General features: G+C 51.3%; 1 protein-coding gene across 1 annotated transcript in view; it reads left to right on the top strand.

The window, feature by feature from the left end:
• The window catches only part of LOC146789062 (intraflagellar transport protein 70A), a 276,982-nt gene that overhangs the window by 199,665 nt on the left and 58,688 nt on the right, over window positions 1-18,629 (top strand). Inside the window, exon 17 of the mRNA XM_085629969.1 lies at window positions 15,604-15,682. Coding sequence (XP_085486095.1) covers window positions 15,604-15,682 — 79 coding nt within the window. The remainder of the gene's footprint in view (window positions 1-15,603; window positions 15,683-18,629) is intronic.

Here is an 18,629-nt window from a genome sequence, read left to right as displayed (position 1 = left end):
GAGCCAAGCTACCCCCTTAGACGTAGGTCTAACAAATTGGTGCTCAGCGGTGGGATTACTTACTCAGTGCTTGCATCCGCTTAGTGGCAGTTTTGCGCACATCACCACCTACACTGTATTGTTTTGACTGGAGTTTTCTCCAGATTGTTTTTTAATTGGAGTTTTTTTTTAAAAATTGTCCTGTGTATGTTCCCTTCTTGAGTAAAGTTCCTGTGTTGGGGTCCCATTTGGTAGGATGGAATTCGAATTGGGTAGGCTGGAGGAGTACACAGCGGCCCAATTGAGGGAGTTCTGCCAGGAACGGGGGGTATTCTTTAAGCAGGGGGCAAAGAAGACAGAGCTCCAGGCAAGCTTAAGAGCCTGGGTTATGGCCCACCCTAGCGGGAAACGGGAGGAAGAACCAGGACTAGATCTCCTAGAAGAACCGGAAGTCCTTCTACCCCCTGGGAGCGGTAATATGGACGTGGGGTCCAGGGCCCCATCAAGAGTGGGAAGTAGCGCCTCGGGGGGGAGCCTGTCCTCTGCTGACCTAGTTGATCGGAGGGAAGAGAGACAGCTTAGAATGGATCTGGCCCGGTTGGAAAAGGAGAGGGAGGAGAGGAAGTTCCTCCACGAGCTTCGCTTAAAAGAGTTAGAGCTCAAAGCCCTTCAACTTGGAACCCCCAGCAGTCCTAATGGTGGCAGCATACCGAGAGAAGTCCCGAGAGAGTCCAGGCCCTACCTGCCCAAAGACGTGGTTGCTAGCTATGGCATAGGGGATGATATTGTAAAATGGCTGGCTGCCTATGAGGTTTCTCTAAGAGCCCATGGGGTCCCTGAAGCCCAGTGGGGGGGTGGCCTGTATAGGTATATGCCTCCGGTGGGGAGGGACGCCTTGTTAGCGCTGGAACAGCCAGACCAGACCAGGTACCCCGTCATGAAGGTAGCCCTAGTAAGGAAATTCGGACTGACCCCTGAAAAATTCAGGCAGAGGTTCCGGGGTAGTCAGAAGTTGTCCACTCAGAATTGGGTGGACTTCTTGGACTATGCCCGGAAAGCCTTAGAGGGCTGGGTGCAAGGTAGTGATGTCAAGGACTATGAGGGACTGTACAATTTAATTTTGAAGGAGCACCTCCTAGAGAAAAGTTTTCCAGAGCTGCGTCAGCACCTGGTAGACAGCAAGCTAACTAATCCCAGGAAGCTTGCAGAGGAGGCGGATATCTGGGCGAGTACCCGGGTATCCTCAAAAGGGACTGGAGGGAATTTCCAAGGGGCTGGACAGGGCGCCCCCCAGAAGAAAGGGGGGGAAGACAAAAAGAGGGAGTTCTCTAGAGGCCCCCAAAAGAGTTCACCAGGGAAGGGAGTAGGATTCCCTCCTAAGGTTGTTCCCCACAAACCCCCTTATCCTGACCGTGGTCAGCAGCCTAGGGTTGTCCGATGTTACGAGTGTGGTGAGGTTGGGCACTATAAGGGGGATGCCAAGTGTCCCAAGAGACCACACCCTCCCATTGGAGGAAAGACCCCTGGGGTGGCGAGTGTAGTGCTCGGGGAGGAGTTGCCCCTAGATAAGGGAGGTGAGTGGGCAGGGCTAACCTTAGTGTCCTTAGGGGATTGTGAGATGGTTCCTAAGACCCAGATGCCCTCGAATACTACTAAGTACAGGCAATGGGTCACCATCAACGCCCAGAGGGTGGAGGCTCTGAGGGACACAGGAGCCAGCATGACTATGGTAAGGAGTCAGCTGGTGTCCCCAGAGCAGGTGGTCCCCAATGTAGTCCACCCAGTTGTGATGGCTGACAACCGAGAGGGTCACTATCCGGTGGCCCAGGTTCCCTTTGAGTGGGGAGGGGTGGAGGGTCCTCTACGAGTTGCGATCAGCCCTGCCATGCCGGTCGACTGCCTGTTGGGAAACGACCTTGAACACTCGGCGTGGAAGGAGGTTGAGTTCAGGGCCCACATGGAAATGCTGGGGACCCCTGAGTGGACGTGTGCCCACACTCGGTCCGTGACCACCCGAAGAGGGGACACACAGAGGTTGGAGCCTGGGACAAAGGCCCAATCAGCTGCCGGAAAGGGTAGACGGGGACGGGGAAAGCCTGCCCTGGCATCTGACCCTCCAAAGGTGGATGGGGTCACCAAGGTGGTCCCGGAGTCTACGGAGGGGGATGTAATGTCCCTGGAGGGCTTGCCTACCCCTGCAGACTGGCAGGTGGAGGGAGGACCTACTAGGGAAGAGTTTTGTCGGGCCCAGAAGGAGTGCCCTACCCTTGAGGGTTTACGGCGGCAGGCCGAAGCCCAGGCAGCGGGTAACGATTCGGGGAATTTCCACATATACTGGGAAGATGGACTCCTGTATAGCGAACCCAAGGCTCCGGTGCATGGTTCATCCCGGGCCTTGGTAGTTCCCCAGCGTTACCGAGTCTTCCTATTAGGACTGGCTCACGAAATACCCTTGGCGGGACACTTGGGACAAGACAAGACCTTTGCTCGACTGGTCCCTCATTTTTACTGGCCTCAGATGAGGATTGCGTCCGATACTTTTTGTAGGACGTGTGTAACCTGCCAAGCTAGTGGGAAAACAGGGGTGAAGCTGAAGGCTCCCCTGGAACCACTGCCTGTCGTTGGTACCCCCTTTGAAAGGGTGGGCATCGACATTGTCGGGCCATTGGATCCACCAACATCGGCCGGTCACAGGTTTATCCTGGTTCTGGTGGATCATGCCACACGGTACCCAGAGGCTATCCCTCTGAGGACCATTACTGCACCTGCGGTGGCACGGGCCCTTATGGGAATTTTTACCCGGATGGGATTCCCCAAGGAAGTGGTGTCGGACAGAGGTACCAACTTCATGTCGGCATACATGCGGGCTATGTGGAAAGAGTGTGGAGTTACCTACCGGTTCTCCACTCCTTATCACCCCCAGACTAATGGTCTGGTGGAAAGGTTTAACAAAACCTTAAAGGGCATGATCCGGAGTCTGCCCGAGAGCCTGCGGAGGAAATGGGACATCCTCCTACCTTGTTTGCTGTTTTCGTACAGGGAGGTACCACAGAAGGGAGTGGGCTTCAGCCCCTTCGAGTTGTTGTACGGGCACCCTGTGCGTGGACCCCTCAGCCTGGTGAAGGAGGGATGGGAAAAGACTCCCAGAAAACTTCCCCCGGATGTGGTGAGCTACATGCTGGCCTTTCGTAGCCAAATGGCTAGGTTGTGGAAGCAAGCTTCTGAAAACCTAGAAGCCAGCCAAACAGTCATGAAGGTATGGTATGACCGTAACGCTCACCCGGTGGAGCTGGAGCCTGGCCAGAAGGTGTGGGTGATGGAACCTGGAGAGCTTAGCGCCCTCCAGGACCGCTGGTCAGGCCCCTTTGAGGTGGTTGAGAAGAAGGGCAAGGTTACCTACGTGGTAGATCTTAAGACCCCCAGGCAGCCCCATCGGGTGCTCCATGTCAATCGCCTCAAGCCTCACCAAGAGAGACCCGAGGTCACGTTAATGATGGTGACTGATGGGTCAGAGGAAGAGGAAAGTGAACCTCTTCCTGATCTGTTTGCGTCCCAAGAGAAGGATGGATCGGTGGAGGGAGTGATCCTTTCACCGTCACTAACTCCTGAACAACGGAAGGACTGTCGCCAGGTACTGGAGCAGTTTGCTTCCTTGTTCTCCCTTATCCCGGGAAGGACTCATCTGTGTACCCATGACGTGGACACAGGGGACAGCCCACCTGTGAAGTCCAAGTCCTACCGGCTGTCGGATAAGGTGAAGGCTAGCATCCATGAGGAAGTTACCAAGATGCTAGAGCTGGGAGTGATTGAGCCTTCGAGTAGTCCCTGGTCCAGTCCGGTGGTACTGGTACCCAAAGCTGCCCCACCGGGCACTACCCCAGAACTCCGGTTCTGTGTGGATTATAGGGGACTGAATTCTGTAACAAAGACAGATGCTCATCCTATCCCGAGAGCGGATGAGCTCATTGACCGGTTGGGAGCTGCCCAATATCTCAGTACCTTTGACCTCACATCTGGGTACTGGCAGATTTCCCTAACAGATGGAGCCAAGGAAAGGTCAGCCTTCTCCACACCCGAGGGTCACTACCAGTTCTGTGTGATGCCCTTCGGGCTCAAGAACGCCCCTGCTACGTTCCAGCGATTGGTGAACCAGGTCCTCTCTGGAATGGATGCCTTTTCAGTTGCGTACCTGGATGACATCGCTGTCTTCAGCCGCAGCTGGGAGGACCATCTGAGTCACCTTCAGGCCGTTCTTCAGGCTTTGCAGCAGGCAGGTCTGACGATCAAGGCCAGTAAGTGCCAGATCGGGCAGGGGTCGGTAGTGTACCTCGGTCACTTGGTGGGTCGGGGCAAGGTGCAACCCCTCCAGGCCAAGATCGAAACCATCATGGCCTGGGAACCCCCCAAGACACAGACAAGAGGTTCGGGCCTTCTTGGGCCTCACTGGTTACTACCGACGCTTTGTCAAGGGATACGGTACCATCGTGGCCCCCTTGACTGAGCTCACTTCCAAGAAGCACCCTCGACGGGTGATCTGGACCGAGGGATGTCAACAAGCTTTTGACACCTTGAAAAAGGCCATGTGTGCGGCACCTGTTCTCAGGGCCCCTGACTTCGCTAAGGAGTTTATCGTCCAGACAGATGCGTCGGAGCACGGTATTGGGGCAGTGCTGTCGCAACTCAATGATGAGGGTCTAGACCAACCGGTGGTTTTCCTATCCAGGAGACTACTCCCCCGGGAACAGAGGTGGAGTGCAATTGAGAGGGAAGCTTTTGCGGTGGTGTGGGCTCTGAAGAAGCTGCGGCCATACTTGTTTGGCTCGCACTTCCTGGTTCAGACCGACCACCGGCCCCTCAGGTGGCTGATGCAAATGAGGGGCGAAAATCCCAAGCTGTTGAGGTGGTCCATTTCCCTACAGGGGATGGACTTTAGGGTGGAACATCGCCCAGGAGTAGACCACGCCAATGCTGACGGTCTCTCCAGGTATTTCCGCCTTAGTGAAGAGGACTCCCAAGGGGTTGGGTAGCTCTCCCCACTTTCAGCTGGGGGGGACGCGTGTTAGACCTGTCAGCCCTTTGGCGGTTCCCTCCTCATGTTATTATTTTTAACCCTTGTCCCCTTCTCATTTTTTTTTTCTGTCTACCAAGCTTTTAGGGGTGCTGATGTAGAGGTTCTGGGTGTCTTTTCCACATCAGGTGTGGGAAAGGCGCAAGGTGCTCCCCTGAGGTAGATAGGTGAGGAAGGTAGGATTCACAAAATGGTGGCTCCAACTGTCACCTCAGCGCCCGGGCTATGACTGCCATGGGAGATTCCAGAACCTTCTGGACTCCTCTGGCAAGTCCAGCCCAAGGTGATAAATAGAGGTGGCAGGAGGGCGGCCATTTTAGAGTCAAGGTAGGCGGTGGAGTAGGCAGGAGTGAGGCACCTGAGTGGTGAGGTGATTGCGCGGGATTGGGAGAGGACAGACCCTAGGGTCTGCGCGAACCCCCCCTACCTAGTCGACATCACCCTCTATCATTTGACCGATCCCTGCACTCAGCCAAAGACCCTGGGAGGCATTGTTTCCTGGTCAAGGGTCCCTAGCGTAATCTGGAAGCCTGAAGAGGAATCCCAGGGAGGAATTGCCGTTGGGACTGCCTTAACCTCCATGGTTGTCATTTGGGAATCTGACCTCCCCCAGTGACGATAATGACGGCACACCATCGTGGGCTTTAGGGCAGTGAGCTGTGCTGAATACTCCCCGGGCTAGTGGATCTGCTCTTCTGGTCTGCCGTGAGCCATGCCCCTTAATCTCTGCCTACAAGCGCTGGCCCCGATCTAAGATCCTCACCTCCAGTCATTCCGAGGGTGGGCCTGTCTGCGGGCCCCCGGTGGAGGCCTGAAGGAGCAGTGGAGTCTGGTGGGGTGCTGGGACTCTCCGGTGTGGCCTGCAGCCATCGCGCGCGTCAGCTGTGTGGAGAGCTGTCAACGCGCCGATCATCTGTCTTCAGAAGCGGCGGCCAGGAAGCCGAGCCGGGGCTGGCCTGGAAGCTGACACCCGGGTCACGTGAGACGGGCCATCAAGGAAGTACCGCCCCTCCCAGCAGCCGTGAGACGAGGCCGCACCCCCCACGAGTCGCGCTGCGTTCGGCAGCGGCGGAAGTGCCTGACGGAGACAGGGTTGCGCTCCCGCAAGTCGCGCTGCGGTCGGCAGTGGCGGGAGCGCCTGACAGAGTGAGAAAGGCCGGGAAGTGCCCAAGAAGAATTGGATCGGTGAAGCTCACCTCACGGGAAATTCCTTGAGGGTGGGGGGTAGTCTATAAGTGGTTTTCCCTTAACCCCAGTCAGAAAGCCCCCCCCTTGCTGTGGAGACTAACGAGCCCCGCTGCCGGTGGAGGACCTCGAGCCTGGATTGAAGTAAGCTGGGCTTTGGAGGGGCGGGGAGCCTGGATTTTGACTAAGGGGCCGGGAGCGCTGAAGTATCCTGACGCGGGACTAAACTCTGGGGAGTACAGATCTCCTATGCTGAGAACAACCGTCCCCAGTCCAGTAAAAACAGGGACTTTTAAGATACCGCCAGAACGTCATGGTTTCGGCCCTATGCCACAGGTAGACTACAGGTGAATTGTTGGAAGGGTCCCCCTTGGTTGCCAGCAACAAGCAACCGCCAGCTGAATACCTCATAAGCAGAGATTGGATCGGGTTGGCAGGATAGGAACAAGGAGGTTTAGCTGTGAGGGGAATGTTTAGAGGAGTCTAAATGTGGTTTTGGAAATGTGGTTTGAGACTCACCAAGTAGAAATGTAAATAGGTCTCCAGATTCAAGGCGGGAGGAGAAGCAAAGAGTGTTTTAGAGACAATTCTACGAACTGTTTTGTTAGAATATTAATGTCGATTTCTGTCATGCGGAACTGAGAATACCTGTAATGTAATTATCTGCTACACTCCAAAATGAGGAACCAGAAAACTAAGTTTGTTAGGAAAAGATAAAGACTTGGAGTATTCCATAAATTAAATCGGTGTAGTGTTCTTTTTGGGTGATGTGACGCAGGATTGCGAGCTGAGTGGGATGCAGGCCTGAAAGGCCAAAAGGAGTGTTCAGCCGAGTGACTTGAGCCAAGCTACCCCCTTAGACGTAGGTCTAACAGGAGGGATGCAGCACGACATGCTATCCGATGTGGGCTTGACACTACGGACTCGCTGGGTAGGGCGATTTCTACCACTGTGGTAAATAAAATATCACGCTGTCATAATTTTTCAGATATCAATAAGATCATGCATAAAGCAAGAGGCTGAGTCTGTGGTATCAGAATCATAAAGGGCTTTATTCCAATAACTCGAGTCAAAGGGAGAATATTTCCATCACCAAAATTGGATCTGGACGGGGCTGAAAAGTATTCTCAATATTCTCAAAACATTATTCACAGAGTACAGTATATATACATTTCTCAATTGTACGTAAGCAAAAGAGCAAGAGAGAATGAGATAAGAGCATGTGGGCGTGTAAGTAGGCGTGAAGGTGGGCGTCCATGTGGGCGTCCACTTGATGATAATGGGTAATTTGTCATGTGTGGGTGGATACCTGGAGATGATTTCGCAATGTCAGCAGAAATACTTGGCAGAGATGCGCGCGCAGCAGCATGACGTGTGATTGACGCGCAACTAGAGGGTGAAGGGGACTTGACATTTAGCTCTACATGTGGAGACAAAAAGTCTGGGGGGTCAAGTCAACCTAATCCCAAATCATATCTAACATCCTATGTTTAAAGAACTATGTTATCCACAAGGGAAGGGCTCTCGGACAAAATCTATTCTATACTGACTGTGAGTGCGTGTACAAGCGTCTAAGTGTCTACACTAAATGCGAGGGGGTAGGAATATTCCATGGTAACAGGGCTATGAATTACTTGCATAAAGACAGAGAAGTCGGGCCTTTTGCTCGGTAACTGGAAAGAATGTTTACTTAAACTACTAGGCAGGAATGCATCGGCTGAGGGGGAAGCAGATAATTCGAAGGTGAAATACAGTTCTTGGCAGAGAATAGGCTGATGTCAGGCTTCGTGAGCCGCGCAGAGAATGAGACAAAGTTCATGGTCACAGATGCAGGCTCAGACTGGAGCTTTCAGAGGCAGAAGGCAAGAAGAGTTCGATGACAGAATCAGGGCCTACTTGCCTGGACTGTAAAATGGCATAAGTGAACCATATAAAGCCGGTGGCCTTTCATACTTAGGAATGGAATATCCGGCCTATTCATGGCGGATCTGACAGAGGACATGTTGACGGTGGACGCACATGTGTTTGCGTCTTCATAACTGGAACTGGAGGGAACATACATGTACTTGTGATTTATACATGAAACCGTTGGGGTCCAAGATAGGGGACATAACTGATCATGAAAATCCATATTTCCACACCACGGTGGCGCTTAGACGTCACGCCTGGCTGCGGTCCACGTCCTTTTCGGGTGATGTCCAGAGCACTCTCATGGACATGCCCTTTGATGGCACTCGCCTTTTTGGCGAGAAAGCGGACAGTGCGCTGAATCGCTTTAAGGACTCCCGGGCTACGGCCAAGTCCTTGGGCCTCTCGGCCCCGCGGTCGCAAACTTCCGCCTTTCGCCCCTTTCGTGGCCAAGGAAGGGGTGCCTCCTCACGTACGCCTAGCCACCAGCCGCAGAACCAACCTGCGCGCGGTCGTGGACGTGGTTTCCGCCGAGGCGGTTCTGGAGGTCGACGCGGTCAGCCCACATCCACCCCGGCAGCATCCGCCTCAAAGCCTTCCTAGTCCGAGCTTCCAGGCCCATTCCACGCCAGTGTGCGGCAGAGTTCGCCATCACCTGCTCCACTGGCGGTCCATCACATCGGACAGGTGGGTGCTGCAAATCGTCCGAAGGGGCTACTCCCTCCCCTTCGAGACGACCCCTCCAGCCATGCCACCGCAGCACCACCGTATCTCGGGGGATCATTTGAATCTTCTCCACAAGGAAGTTTCGGACCTCTTGGCCAAGGGGGCCGTCGAGCGCGTTCCGAGCCCAGAAGTAGGTCGTAGTTGTTATTCCCACTACTTTCTGGTTCCCAAGAAGGGCAAAGGGGGCCTACGCCCTATCTTGGACCTCCGGAATGTCAATGCCTTCCTCCGGAAGGAAAGGTTCAAGATGTTAACTTTGGCTCTGGTTCTAGCTGCCCTAGACCCGGGAGACTGGATGGTAGCGTTGGACTTGCAGGACGCATATTTCCACATCCCCGTCCTGCCGGCCCACCGGCGTTACCTGCGGTTCACGGTGGGTCAAGAGCACTTTCAGTTCACCGTGCTCCCCTTCGGCCTTACCAGTGCCCCTCGGGTGTTCACGAAAGTGATGGCGGTGGTCGCAGCTCATCTGCGCAGATCAGGGGTTTCAGTCTTCCCCTATCTCGACGACTGGTTGTTGAAGGCGGGATCGCCCCAGGCAGTCGTCTCCCACCTCCAGACTACGGCGGATCTCCTGCATTTGCTGGGATTTTCCATCAACGTGCCGAAGTCACACCTGAGCCCCTCTCAGAAGCTCCTCTTCATCGGAGCGGTTCTCGATTCGGCGCAGTTCCAGGTCTATCCACCGGAACAGCGGGTCCGGGATATTCAGGCCCTGATTCCCATCTTTCAGCCTCTATCCTGGGTTTCGGTCAGGCTAGTGTTGCGGCTTCTGGGGCTGATGGCCTCCTGCATCCTACTAGTGCATCACGCCAGGCGGCGCATGCGGGCTCTGCAGTGGGACCTGAAGTTTCAGTGGGCCCAGCATCACGGCAACCTGTCCGACCATGTCTTGATCTCGGAGGGCACTGCACAGCAGTTGCAGTGGTGGCTCACGGACCGCGATTGGGTCAAGGGCCAGAGCCTCTCCCTTCCCCATCCGGAGCATGTCGTAGTGACGGATGCGTCCCTCCTGGGATGGGGTGGCCATATGGGGGAGGCGGAGATCAGAGGCCTCTGGTCTCCGCCGGAGTCTCGTCTCCACATCAACCTGTTGGAGTTGAGAGCGATCCGACTTGCACTGAAAGCCTTCCTTCCCTCTGTCAGGGGAAGTGTCGTGCAGGTGTTCATGGACAACACCACCGCCATGTGGTATTGCAACAAACAGGGCGGGGTGGGGTCGTGGACCCTTTGTCAGGAGGCCCTGCGCCTCTGGACATGGCTGGAACACCAGGGCGTCACCCTGGTGGTTCAACATCTGGCGGGCTCTCTGAACGCCAGAGCAGACGAACTCAGCCGCCGGTGCATGATGGATCACGAATGGCGTCTGAACTCCGAAGTGGCGCAAGGTCTCTTTCAGCAGTGGGGAGAGCCTTGGTTAGATCTATTCGCCACCGAAGAGAACGCGCAATGTCAGCAGTTCTGCGCGTTGGAATTTCCAAGGCGGCACTCGCTCGGTGACGCTTTTCGTCACGAGTGGAGTTGCGGTCTGTTGTACGCCTTTCCGCCTATACCACTTCTGCCCAGAGTGCTGAAGAAGATCAGGCACGACCGGGCCCAAGTCATCTTGGTGGCTCCGGATTGGGCACGAAGGTACTGGTATCCCGAGCTACTCAGTATGTTGACCGATCCTCCGATACGTCTGCCCCTTCGGGAGGATCTTCTGTCGCAGCAGCAGGGGACGGTCCTCCACCCGAACCTGTCCAGCCTCCACCTCCATGCGTGGAGATTGAGCGGCGGCAGTTGATGCCATTTGACTTGCCTCCTGAAGTCTGTGATATCATTCTGGCAGCCAGGCGTCCCTCCACAAAGACGGTATACGCCTGCCGGTGGAACAAATTTGTGGCATGGTGCAAAGCAAAGGCTGTGGATCCCCTTTCCGCCCCTCTTTCTGAGGTTCTACTGTTTCTTCTTTCTTTGGCCCGGCAGGGCTCTGCCCTGGGCACCCTGAAAGGTTATCTTGCTGCCATCTCTGCCTTCTTGCGGCTTCCTGATCAGCCTTCTCTTTTCAAGTCCCCTGTAGTTACACGCTTTCTAAAAGGCATTACTCACACGTTCCCTCCTGTCCCTTTTGTAATGCCTCAGTGGGACTTGAATCTTGTTCTCACATTTCTAATGTGTGCTCCCTTTGAGCCTCTTCATAATTGTCCTCTTCGTCTGCTGACGCTTAAGACTGCTTTTCTGGTCGCCATCACCTCGGCTAGACGGGTGAGTGAGCTCCAGGCTTTATCTTCAAAGCCTCCTTTTCTCTCTGTTCATCCGGACAAGGTTGTCCTTCGGCCTCGTCCCTCCTTTCTTCCGAAAGTGGTGACTCCATTTCATCTTGGGCAGTCTGTCACCTTGCCCACCTTCTTTCCGCCTCCGCATCCTTCCAAAGAGGAAGAGAGGCTCCACCGTCTGGACCCAAAACGTGCGCTCTCCTTTTATCTGGACCGCACAAAGCAGTTCCGGGTGGACGACAAACTTTTCGTTGGATACATGGGTGCTAAGAAGGGGAAAGCTGTGCACAAACGGACCATCTCTTGGTGGGTCGTTTTGTGCATCAAAATTTGTTACTCCTTGGCAAAAAAGGACCCTCCTGTTGGGCTGCGCGCCCATTCTACTCGGGCCACGGCGGCTACCACTGCTTTGGGACGGGGTGTCCCTTTGCAGGACATCTGTCAGGCGGCAACGTGGGCTTCGCTTCACACGTTTGCCAGGCATTATTGCCTTGACAGCCAAGTCCGGAGGGATGGCTTCTTTGGCCTTTCTGTCTGCCAGGACTTTCTGGTGTGATCTTGGTTCGCAGACCCACCACCGGGGATGGTATTGCTTGGGTATCTATTCTAAGGTGAGGAATCTAACTAACGTGTTTCTTTCAGATGAACAAGTTACTTACCTTCGGTAACGATGTATCTGTAAGAAACATTAGTTTCAGGCCCCTAGATTTTCTTTTGGGCACCAGTGTCGGTCTTTGCATGGCTCTGCGTTCCTGGCACGGAAAGCTATGTACAAGAACTGACGTCAGCGCGCGGGGGCGGCGTCTAAGTACTCCGACGACGTCATTCCGGCGCACGACGCCGACGACGGACGCGGAGCCGCAGACGACGCCTAGCGACGCGCAAGGGGTATTGCTGACGAAAAATCTTCCGGATCCAGTCTGACGCCTGGGGATATTCTAAGGTGAGGAATCTAACTAACTAATGTTTCTTACAGATACATCGTTACCGAAGGTAAGTAACTTGTTCGTTAAGCCTGACGTAATTGGGAATTCTGTGCATAATTCCACCTAGTAGATCCCGGTCCCCACAGTTATTTTACATTCCGTGGGGTTTAACTAATAATAGGAGGAAAGATGTGCAGAGTTATCATCTGTAATCATTTTCTCCAGCCACCCGTTGTCTGGTTGCATGGTTAATCGTAATTTTTTAAAATAAAATTTGGTAACCTGGTGGTAGCTACCCACTATATATTTATGGGGCTAACGCTAATTCGGCATCAATTTGCCAAACCATGGCAGCTATCAAAATGTGGTCACGTGCAGAATGCTGAAAATGATTACCAGGGAAGATATATGCTATGGGGTTTGTCCTACGTGGGCTTGTCCACATTAATATAACACTTAATAACCTGTAGTTGAGATGCATATGGGATTGCCCAACACGTCTATCACCCCGTGATTTGGATGTGGATGCATTATATTGTCAAGAAGAGACTTGGTGGTTACCAGATTGGTAAACTCTAGCCTTGGAATATATTATCTCCAGGTTAAATGTAGTTGGTAATTTGAAGCATATTTAGATTTTAACACCATCCAGGACCACAGAAGGGTCAATTTGATTTTGAGGATAGGGTTTATATACACTGTGCACCAGTTATTTCTGATTGGAAAGGTAATACTTCAGTACTGGTGGGAGAGTGCAACTCACGAGACCTCCAAGCATTAATTTCTCGTTCGTCCTTGGTATAGTAGTTTATCAAAGAGGCTCCTGGAGTCTCTTACTCTTTTCACCCAGCATGCTGTGGACTAGTTTCATTGGAGGGTATTGCTGTTGGGCATGTCTTGAGTGGCAAGTCTCTGCAGTTATCCTGGACCTGTCGTCCAATAAGCCTTGTGCATTCTGTATAGACCACATCCCTTTATTCTTGCACCTACCAGGAGGCATTGGAGTGATTTCAAGGCTGGTTTTAAGTAATTGCAGTATCGCAGGCCCAGACACATTCTGGCCCCCTTGTTCTAGAGCTCTTGAGAGTCCTGTGGAAGCGATGTTACAGTAGTCTATGCAGGCCATCTCAAGGCCTCTCCTTAGCTCCACCCGGTCTCAGCCTGGACAAGTGGGATTATTCTGTAGGTTAATCTAGGACTGCAGGTTTATTCACATGATTGCCCTAACTCTAAATCTATTGTTCACCATTACCCTGAACTCCTACCTAACTATTAATGTATTAACTTTAAATTAATTTTATTTCAGTAATAGAAATTTGGAAGTAATGATGTTGAAGGTAATCATAATTGACTCAGTTATGGTAGGTTAAGGTGTAACGTAAGCAAGGTAAGGGTATGCACCCAAATTTAAAATGCGATTTCCTAAATGTGAGACCCGATACCTCCTGTTTTTTAAATAATTATATTTGTTGAATTTTCAATAAACAGAAAGTTGCCCAAACATACAAAAACAATACTAATAAACAAAATAAAAAAGCCAAACAGTGAACTTGCCGATATTTGGGTACACAACCAGTATCCATTACTCCCCCCTTCACCACCCCTACATACCGTACAGCATTTTGTGTGTTCCCCACTTCAGTATTCTTCCCAGTAGCCTACTCGGTGCCAGGGCTGGGGGGTCTCTTAACAAGTCTTGATCACTTTTCAAGGCTCTGAGCTTACCCCACAGGTATGGTGTGTTGGTTCCAGTGTCCACTTTCAGTCTTGGGTGAGCCATTCTCCCCACATCTTTTCATATTTCTTGGAGCGGTCTCTCCCTTCATACACCATTTCTTCTTCCAGTCTCCATTCCCATGGTCCAATCTCGGAGTGTCGAGCACACCTGGCTACCCCATTTCCAGGTGATCTCCTTCTTTGCCAGTAGAAACCACAGGTGGAACAATCTCTTGTATGACGTCGCCTCAGATTCTCTCCAAATACCCTACATTAACAGAGAAGGAAGTGCCCCAATTGTAATGCCTGTAGCCTCCCCCAGCTTGCTCACCACTCCTTCCCAAAACACCTGTAGGGCTGGACAGCTCCACAGCGTGTGCAGTAACGTCCCTTTTAGATCACAATGTTGCAGGCATCTGTTGTCCCCAGCTCTACCTACTTTAAACAGCAGATCTCCCGTATAATACACTCTATGAGGTATTTTGAGCTGGATCAGGCCGAAATTCCCTCTGATGGCCACCTCCCCAGGGACCTGCAGTGCATCCCACCAGTCATCATCATCCAATTCTCCTACATCTACCTGCCATCGGATCCGCTGCCCACCAAGGTCACCCTGCGTGTTGTTCATTAGAGTAGCATAGAGCTAGGAGATGGCCTCCGTAGCCATACAGCAGTCCAACAGCCTCCACTCTAACACGGAGTCCTCTTTGGTCTCCTTATCAGGAGGGATCTTCGCCTGCAGGGCATGTTTCAACTGGAGATATTTAAAGGTCTACATCACCATCTGATATTCCATTTGTAGAAACTCAAAGAGCACCTTTTCATTTGTGTCCCACACGTCTCGTAGTGTCGAGAGGCCAATTACATCCCATTTCTGTAAAATCCCGAAAGGTCTGGCTCCAGGCCAAGTCTTGTCTCCTACCATAGTAGGGTAAATCTCTTGTTCCAACCAAATTCCCTTATTACCTTATGCCACGTGGATATCACTGTCTCTGGTAATGCATCCACACCTAACTTCCTCCATACAATATATGGTGCTATCCATTCTGTCCCATACTTGCCCGATCCATCTGAAAGGCCGGGTCATCGAATGGGGTGTAATCCCAATCATTTATTACACTAACCTGGATTGCCTCATAATATCTACTACGGACATTGGGTAATGCTATTCTCCCCTCATAAACTGACCTCTGAACGGTAGCCAGTGCTATTCGGGGCGGGAAATTTCCTCACAGCAGGTTTGAACCAATCTATCCACTATCTGAAAAAACATCACCAAGATAGTGTATTGACTGTTTGGCAATAGTAAGTAAAGTGAGGCAGTCTGATCATTTTAAAGAGCGCTGCTCTACCAAGAAGTAAAAGTAGTAATGTCACCTAGTGCTTAATATCTTGTTCTAGCCTAAGAAGCAAAGGGGACAGTTTTTCCTCGTAGTGTAATGCGTCCCCTAGAGATACCCACAATCCCAGGTATTTAAAGTGTTGGGTAGCTTCTGTCTGTGGCAGAGGCAAGTCATCCTCGGGTATCCAATTGCCAATAGGGATTATCAGGGGCTTTTCCAAATTCATTATCAGGCCAGAGAATGCTCCATACACCTCGAAAATCTCACCCAGTCTCCTCCAGGAGTCCTCCGGGTTCGAGAGATACAACAATATTTGGAGAAATGCGTGCCCCCGAAGCTGATACCTCCCGGGTTAGGGCAATTGTATTCTGCTAAATTTCATAACTCTTGTGAACGTTTAATTAATAATATTTCATAATACAATGCTACAATACAATACAGAACATTTGAGTGCCAAAAGGTTTATTTTCGTGTTTGTCTCTGCATTTCTCTAGAACACTTTACTGTGCAAAAGGAAACTATGACTTTGGCATTTCTCGAGTCATAAAAAGCCTAGAACCATACAATAAAAAGGTAAGATTGCTTCTAGTGGGGTTTAAAAATGACTAAATATTGATGATGGTGAGAGTTATATAGTGAAACAATATGTTTTTATATATTTCTCAAATATGTTGAAAATAATCTGAAACATACAATGTTTTTGAGGGTACTAGATAAGCTCTTGGTGTGCAGTTTACTGTTTTATTTGCTTTCCCTATCCAGCTTCCTCAAATAAATTCATATCATTGTCAGTCTGTCACCAGTGGAACTAATAATAATGAATCCATTTCTAAAAACTCCTGTGGCTAAATGGTTGTAGTTGGCCAGAATAGAATGAGGAAATAGAGGGGGAAACTAATAGTGACACATGCAAATGTCTGAGTAATTTCTAAATTCTCACATCCTGCTTTCCTAACTTGTGAACTCTGCTGTGAAAGCATGTGACTCTATTGTAATCACTGCCCATGATGCAGAATGCAGTTGTATGGTTGCTTTTTATTAAATCGTGCAGTCTGAAGCGATATAAGGGTGATCGCTCTTGATTTGTTAAGTGTTACAAACAAATGGTTGCACTAATCGTGTATGGTTCAAGGTTATTTACCCATGCAGCCTTCACTTCAGAATTCTCTCAATTGCCTGTGTATTGCCTCCACCTACTTCGGTCTCTTGCCAGGCAGTCTCTCTCTACTTTCTTGATGGGGTTGAGGTTTATATTGGCTTCTCTCGCAGATGCCCGTGCTTGAATGCTGTTGTCCCTACATGCAATCTGCCTCATCTCTTTCTGTTGATGCTCACTGTTAGTGTTAAGTTCCTTGACTGGTTTGAACTAATGACTCCCTCAGTGTGGGATGAAGCTGTCCATTGATTCTTGCTTTATTTACCACCATTGATATTGGTTTTAAGGAGGCCCTTTAATTTCGGAAAATCCTCTTTTCATCCCTGGTTGTTAATAATCTGGTGGGCTCTAAGCTTCGAGTTTCTTCAGAGGCGTTATTTAGCACCTACTTCCTCCACTCTGTTCAGTCCAAAGCTAGGCATCTCACTGTGAGGAAACTCGGGGAACCTCACCTTATGTTTCTCATTAATGGGATCCTCTGCTCTGCTTTGTTGGATAATCTGTGTAGAAATGTGCAGCATTACTCTAAATTTGAGCTCCATCTTGATAATGCAGCATACGTGATTTCTTGACTTTGCCATGTTCTGTCAGAAAATGTGCATCGCTTGTGGGAAGATATGTGCAACTCTGTTATTACTACTTTTCTTCATCTTAGCTGTGCTGTCGATCATGTGGACAATTGTTACGGAGTTGTCTCCACTGCTGGATATGCTTGGTTGGATTTTTCAGTCATTCTGCAGTGAGCCATCCAAGAATTCCTGAAACGCCCATTTGATGATATGATTCCTTCAGACTTTTCTTTCAACAGCATATTTCCCAGATCTGATAGAGACTTCTAGCTACAGATTCCTTAACTTAGAATATTCTCCAGGCATGAGACTGATCCAAAACATTTTCAGCAGTACCCCTGCGTGCCAGTAGGTAGCGTCATTTGGCTCTGTGTTGGTAGTGTCTGTACCGGAAATGACGTGCGCAGTGCAAATATAGGCGCTAACTCAGCACGCTAGTAGTACTTTTTTTCTCCCTGCCAGTCAGTGCAGTTCCGGAGAGAGCTATCCCCAGTCAATTTTTGACTGACTTTTTTTGACTTTTTGTTAAGGTGTTTTACAAGAATGACTTCTCCTGGTGTGTTAGGGATGTCCCTTAAGAAGCCCACTGGCTTTAAACCATGTGGTGCCTGTCACAGGCAGATGTCTGTAACAGACCAACACTTGATGTAGCTCTGGTGCCCTGAGAGTAATCACAACTCTGAGGTCTGCAAGAACTGCCATGCAGTGCACCCTACAGTGCTGAGGGAGCAGCCCCTCAAACTCTTCACTGCCCAAAATCGGACAACCCTGCAATGCTCACGATCCCAGTCATGTGGGAGGTCCCAGGACTGCTTGCGGAGCTGCTCCCGATGGTCATTGTCGCAGTCAACTTCTCTATGCCGGTCCAAATCATCAGACGAGGCACGTGAACGCCGGCAGGCACTCGAGGCCTCTCAACAGTGGAGCCTGTGCCAGGGTCCACCCACCCAACTCAGAGTTCTATGAGACCATGTACCTCATATTTGGGTGACCTGGCCACTCTGGATGTCCAGTAGGCCCCAGGGGTTCAGGAGGGGTCCCAACTGGATTTCCACCAGTGGGTCCGCCCTCTGGACCTATTGGGCCCATGGGTCCAGTTCTAGATTCGGAGTGGTGCTGCTCGTAAAATCGCTTCCTTCCCCAGCACACGCTTCAGTGCTGCCCCTCCCAGTGCCCATCGTTATACCTGACTCCGACACGGAGCCGGATGGACGCCGACCAGTACCCAACTATCCGAGTTGGAGCTCGTGCCTTTTTCATTTGATAGGCCTGCAGATGGTGATGATTGAGAGAGGTCAGCGGCACCACAATTCCCTAGATAAACAGGAGAACAACTGGTATGAGGAACTGGCAGATGCCAGTAGTCTGGACACCTCACCAAGCACTGGCCTGGTCTCTCCCCCTACCATGGCTACGGCGGAGGATGCCTCTTTTGCAATGGTGGTGAAAAGGGTGGCTGAGGCCCGGACCTTACGCTGCCTTCAGTGGCAGTCAATACAAATGTCCTGACAGAGGTGTTTAGCTGGGAATTGACCCCACCAAACCTTTACTCCCATATAATGAAGTACTGACTGACATCCCCTTTGTGGCCTGGCCCAAGCCCCGCATAGGGGCTCCTGTGCATAGGAAAATTACCTGCTGTGATCGCCGCACTCCTGGTGACCCCAGTTTCCTCACCCAGCACCCCACCCTTAGAGAGCCGGGTAGTCCAAGCCTCCAACCAAAGATTAATCCTGGCGTGTTCCCTACCACTCCACCGGATAGGGAATCCGAAACGCTGGATACCTTTGGTAAG

This window comes from Triturus cristatus, chromosome 10, assembly GCF_964204655.1.
Source record: "Triturus cristatus chromosome 10, aTriCri1.1, whole genome shotgun sequence".
Lineage (NCBI taxonomy): Eukaryota > Metazoa > Chordata > Amphibia > Caudata > Salamandridae > Triturus > Triturus cristatus.
Note: the sequence above shows the minus strand (reverse complement) of the source record. Positions and strands in the feature narration are given on the sequence as shown.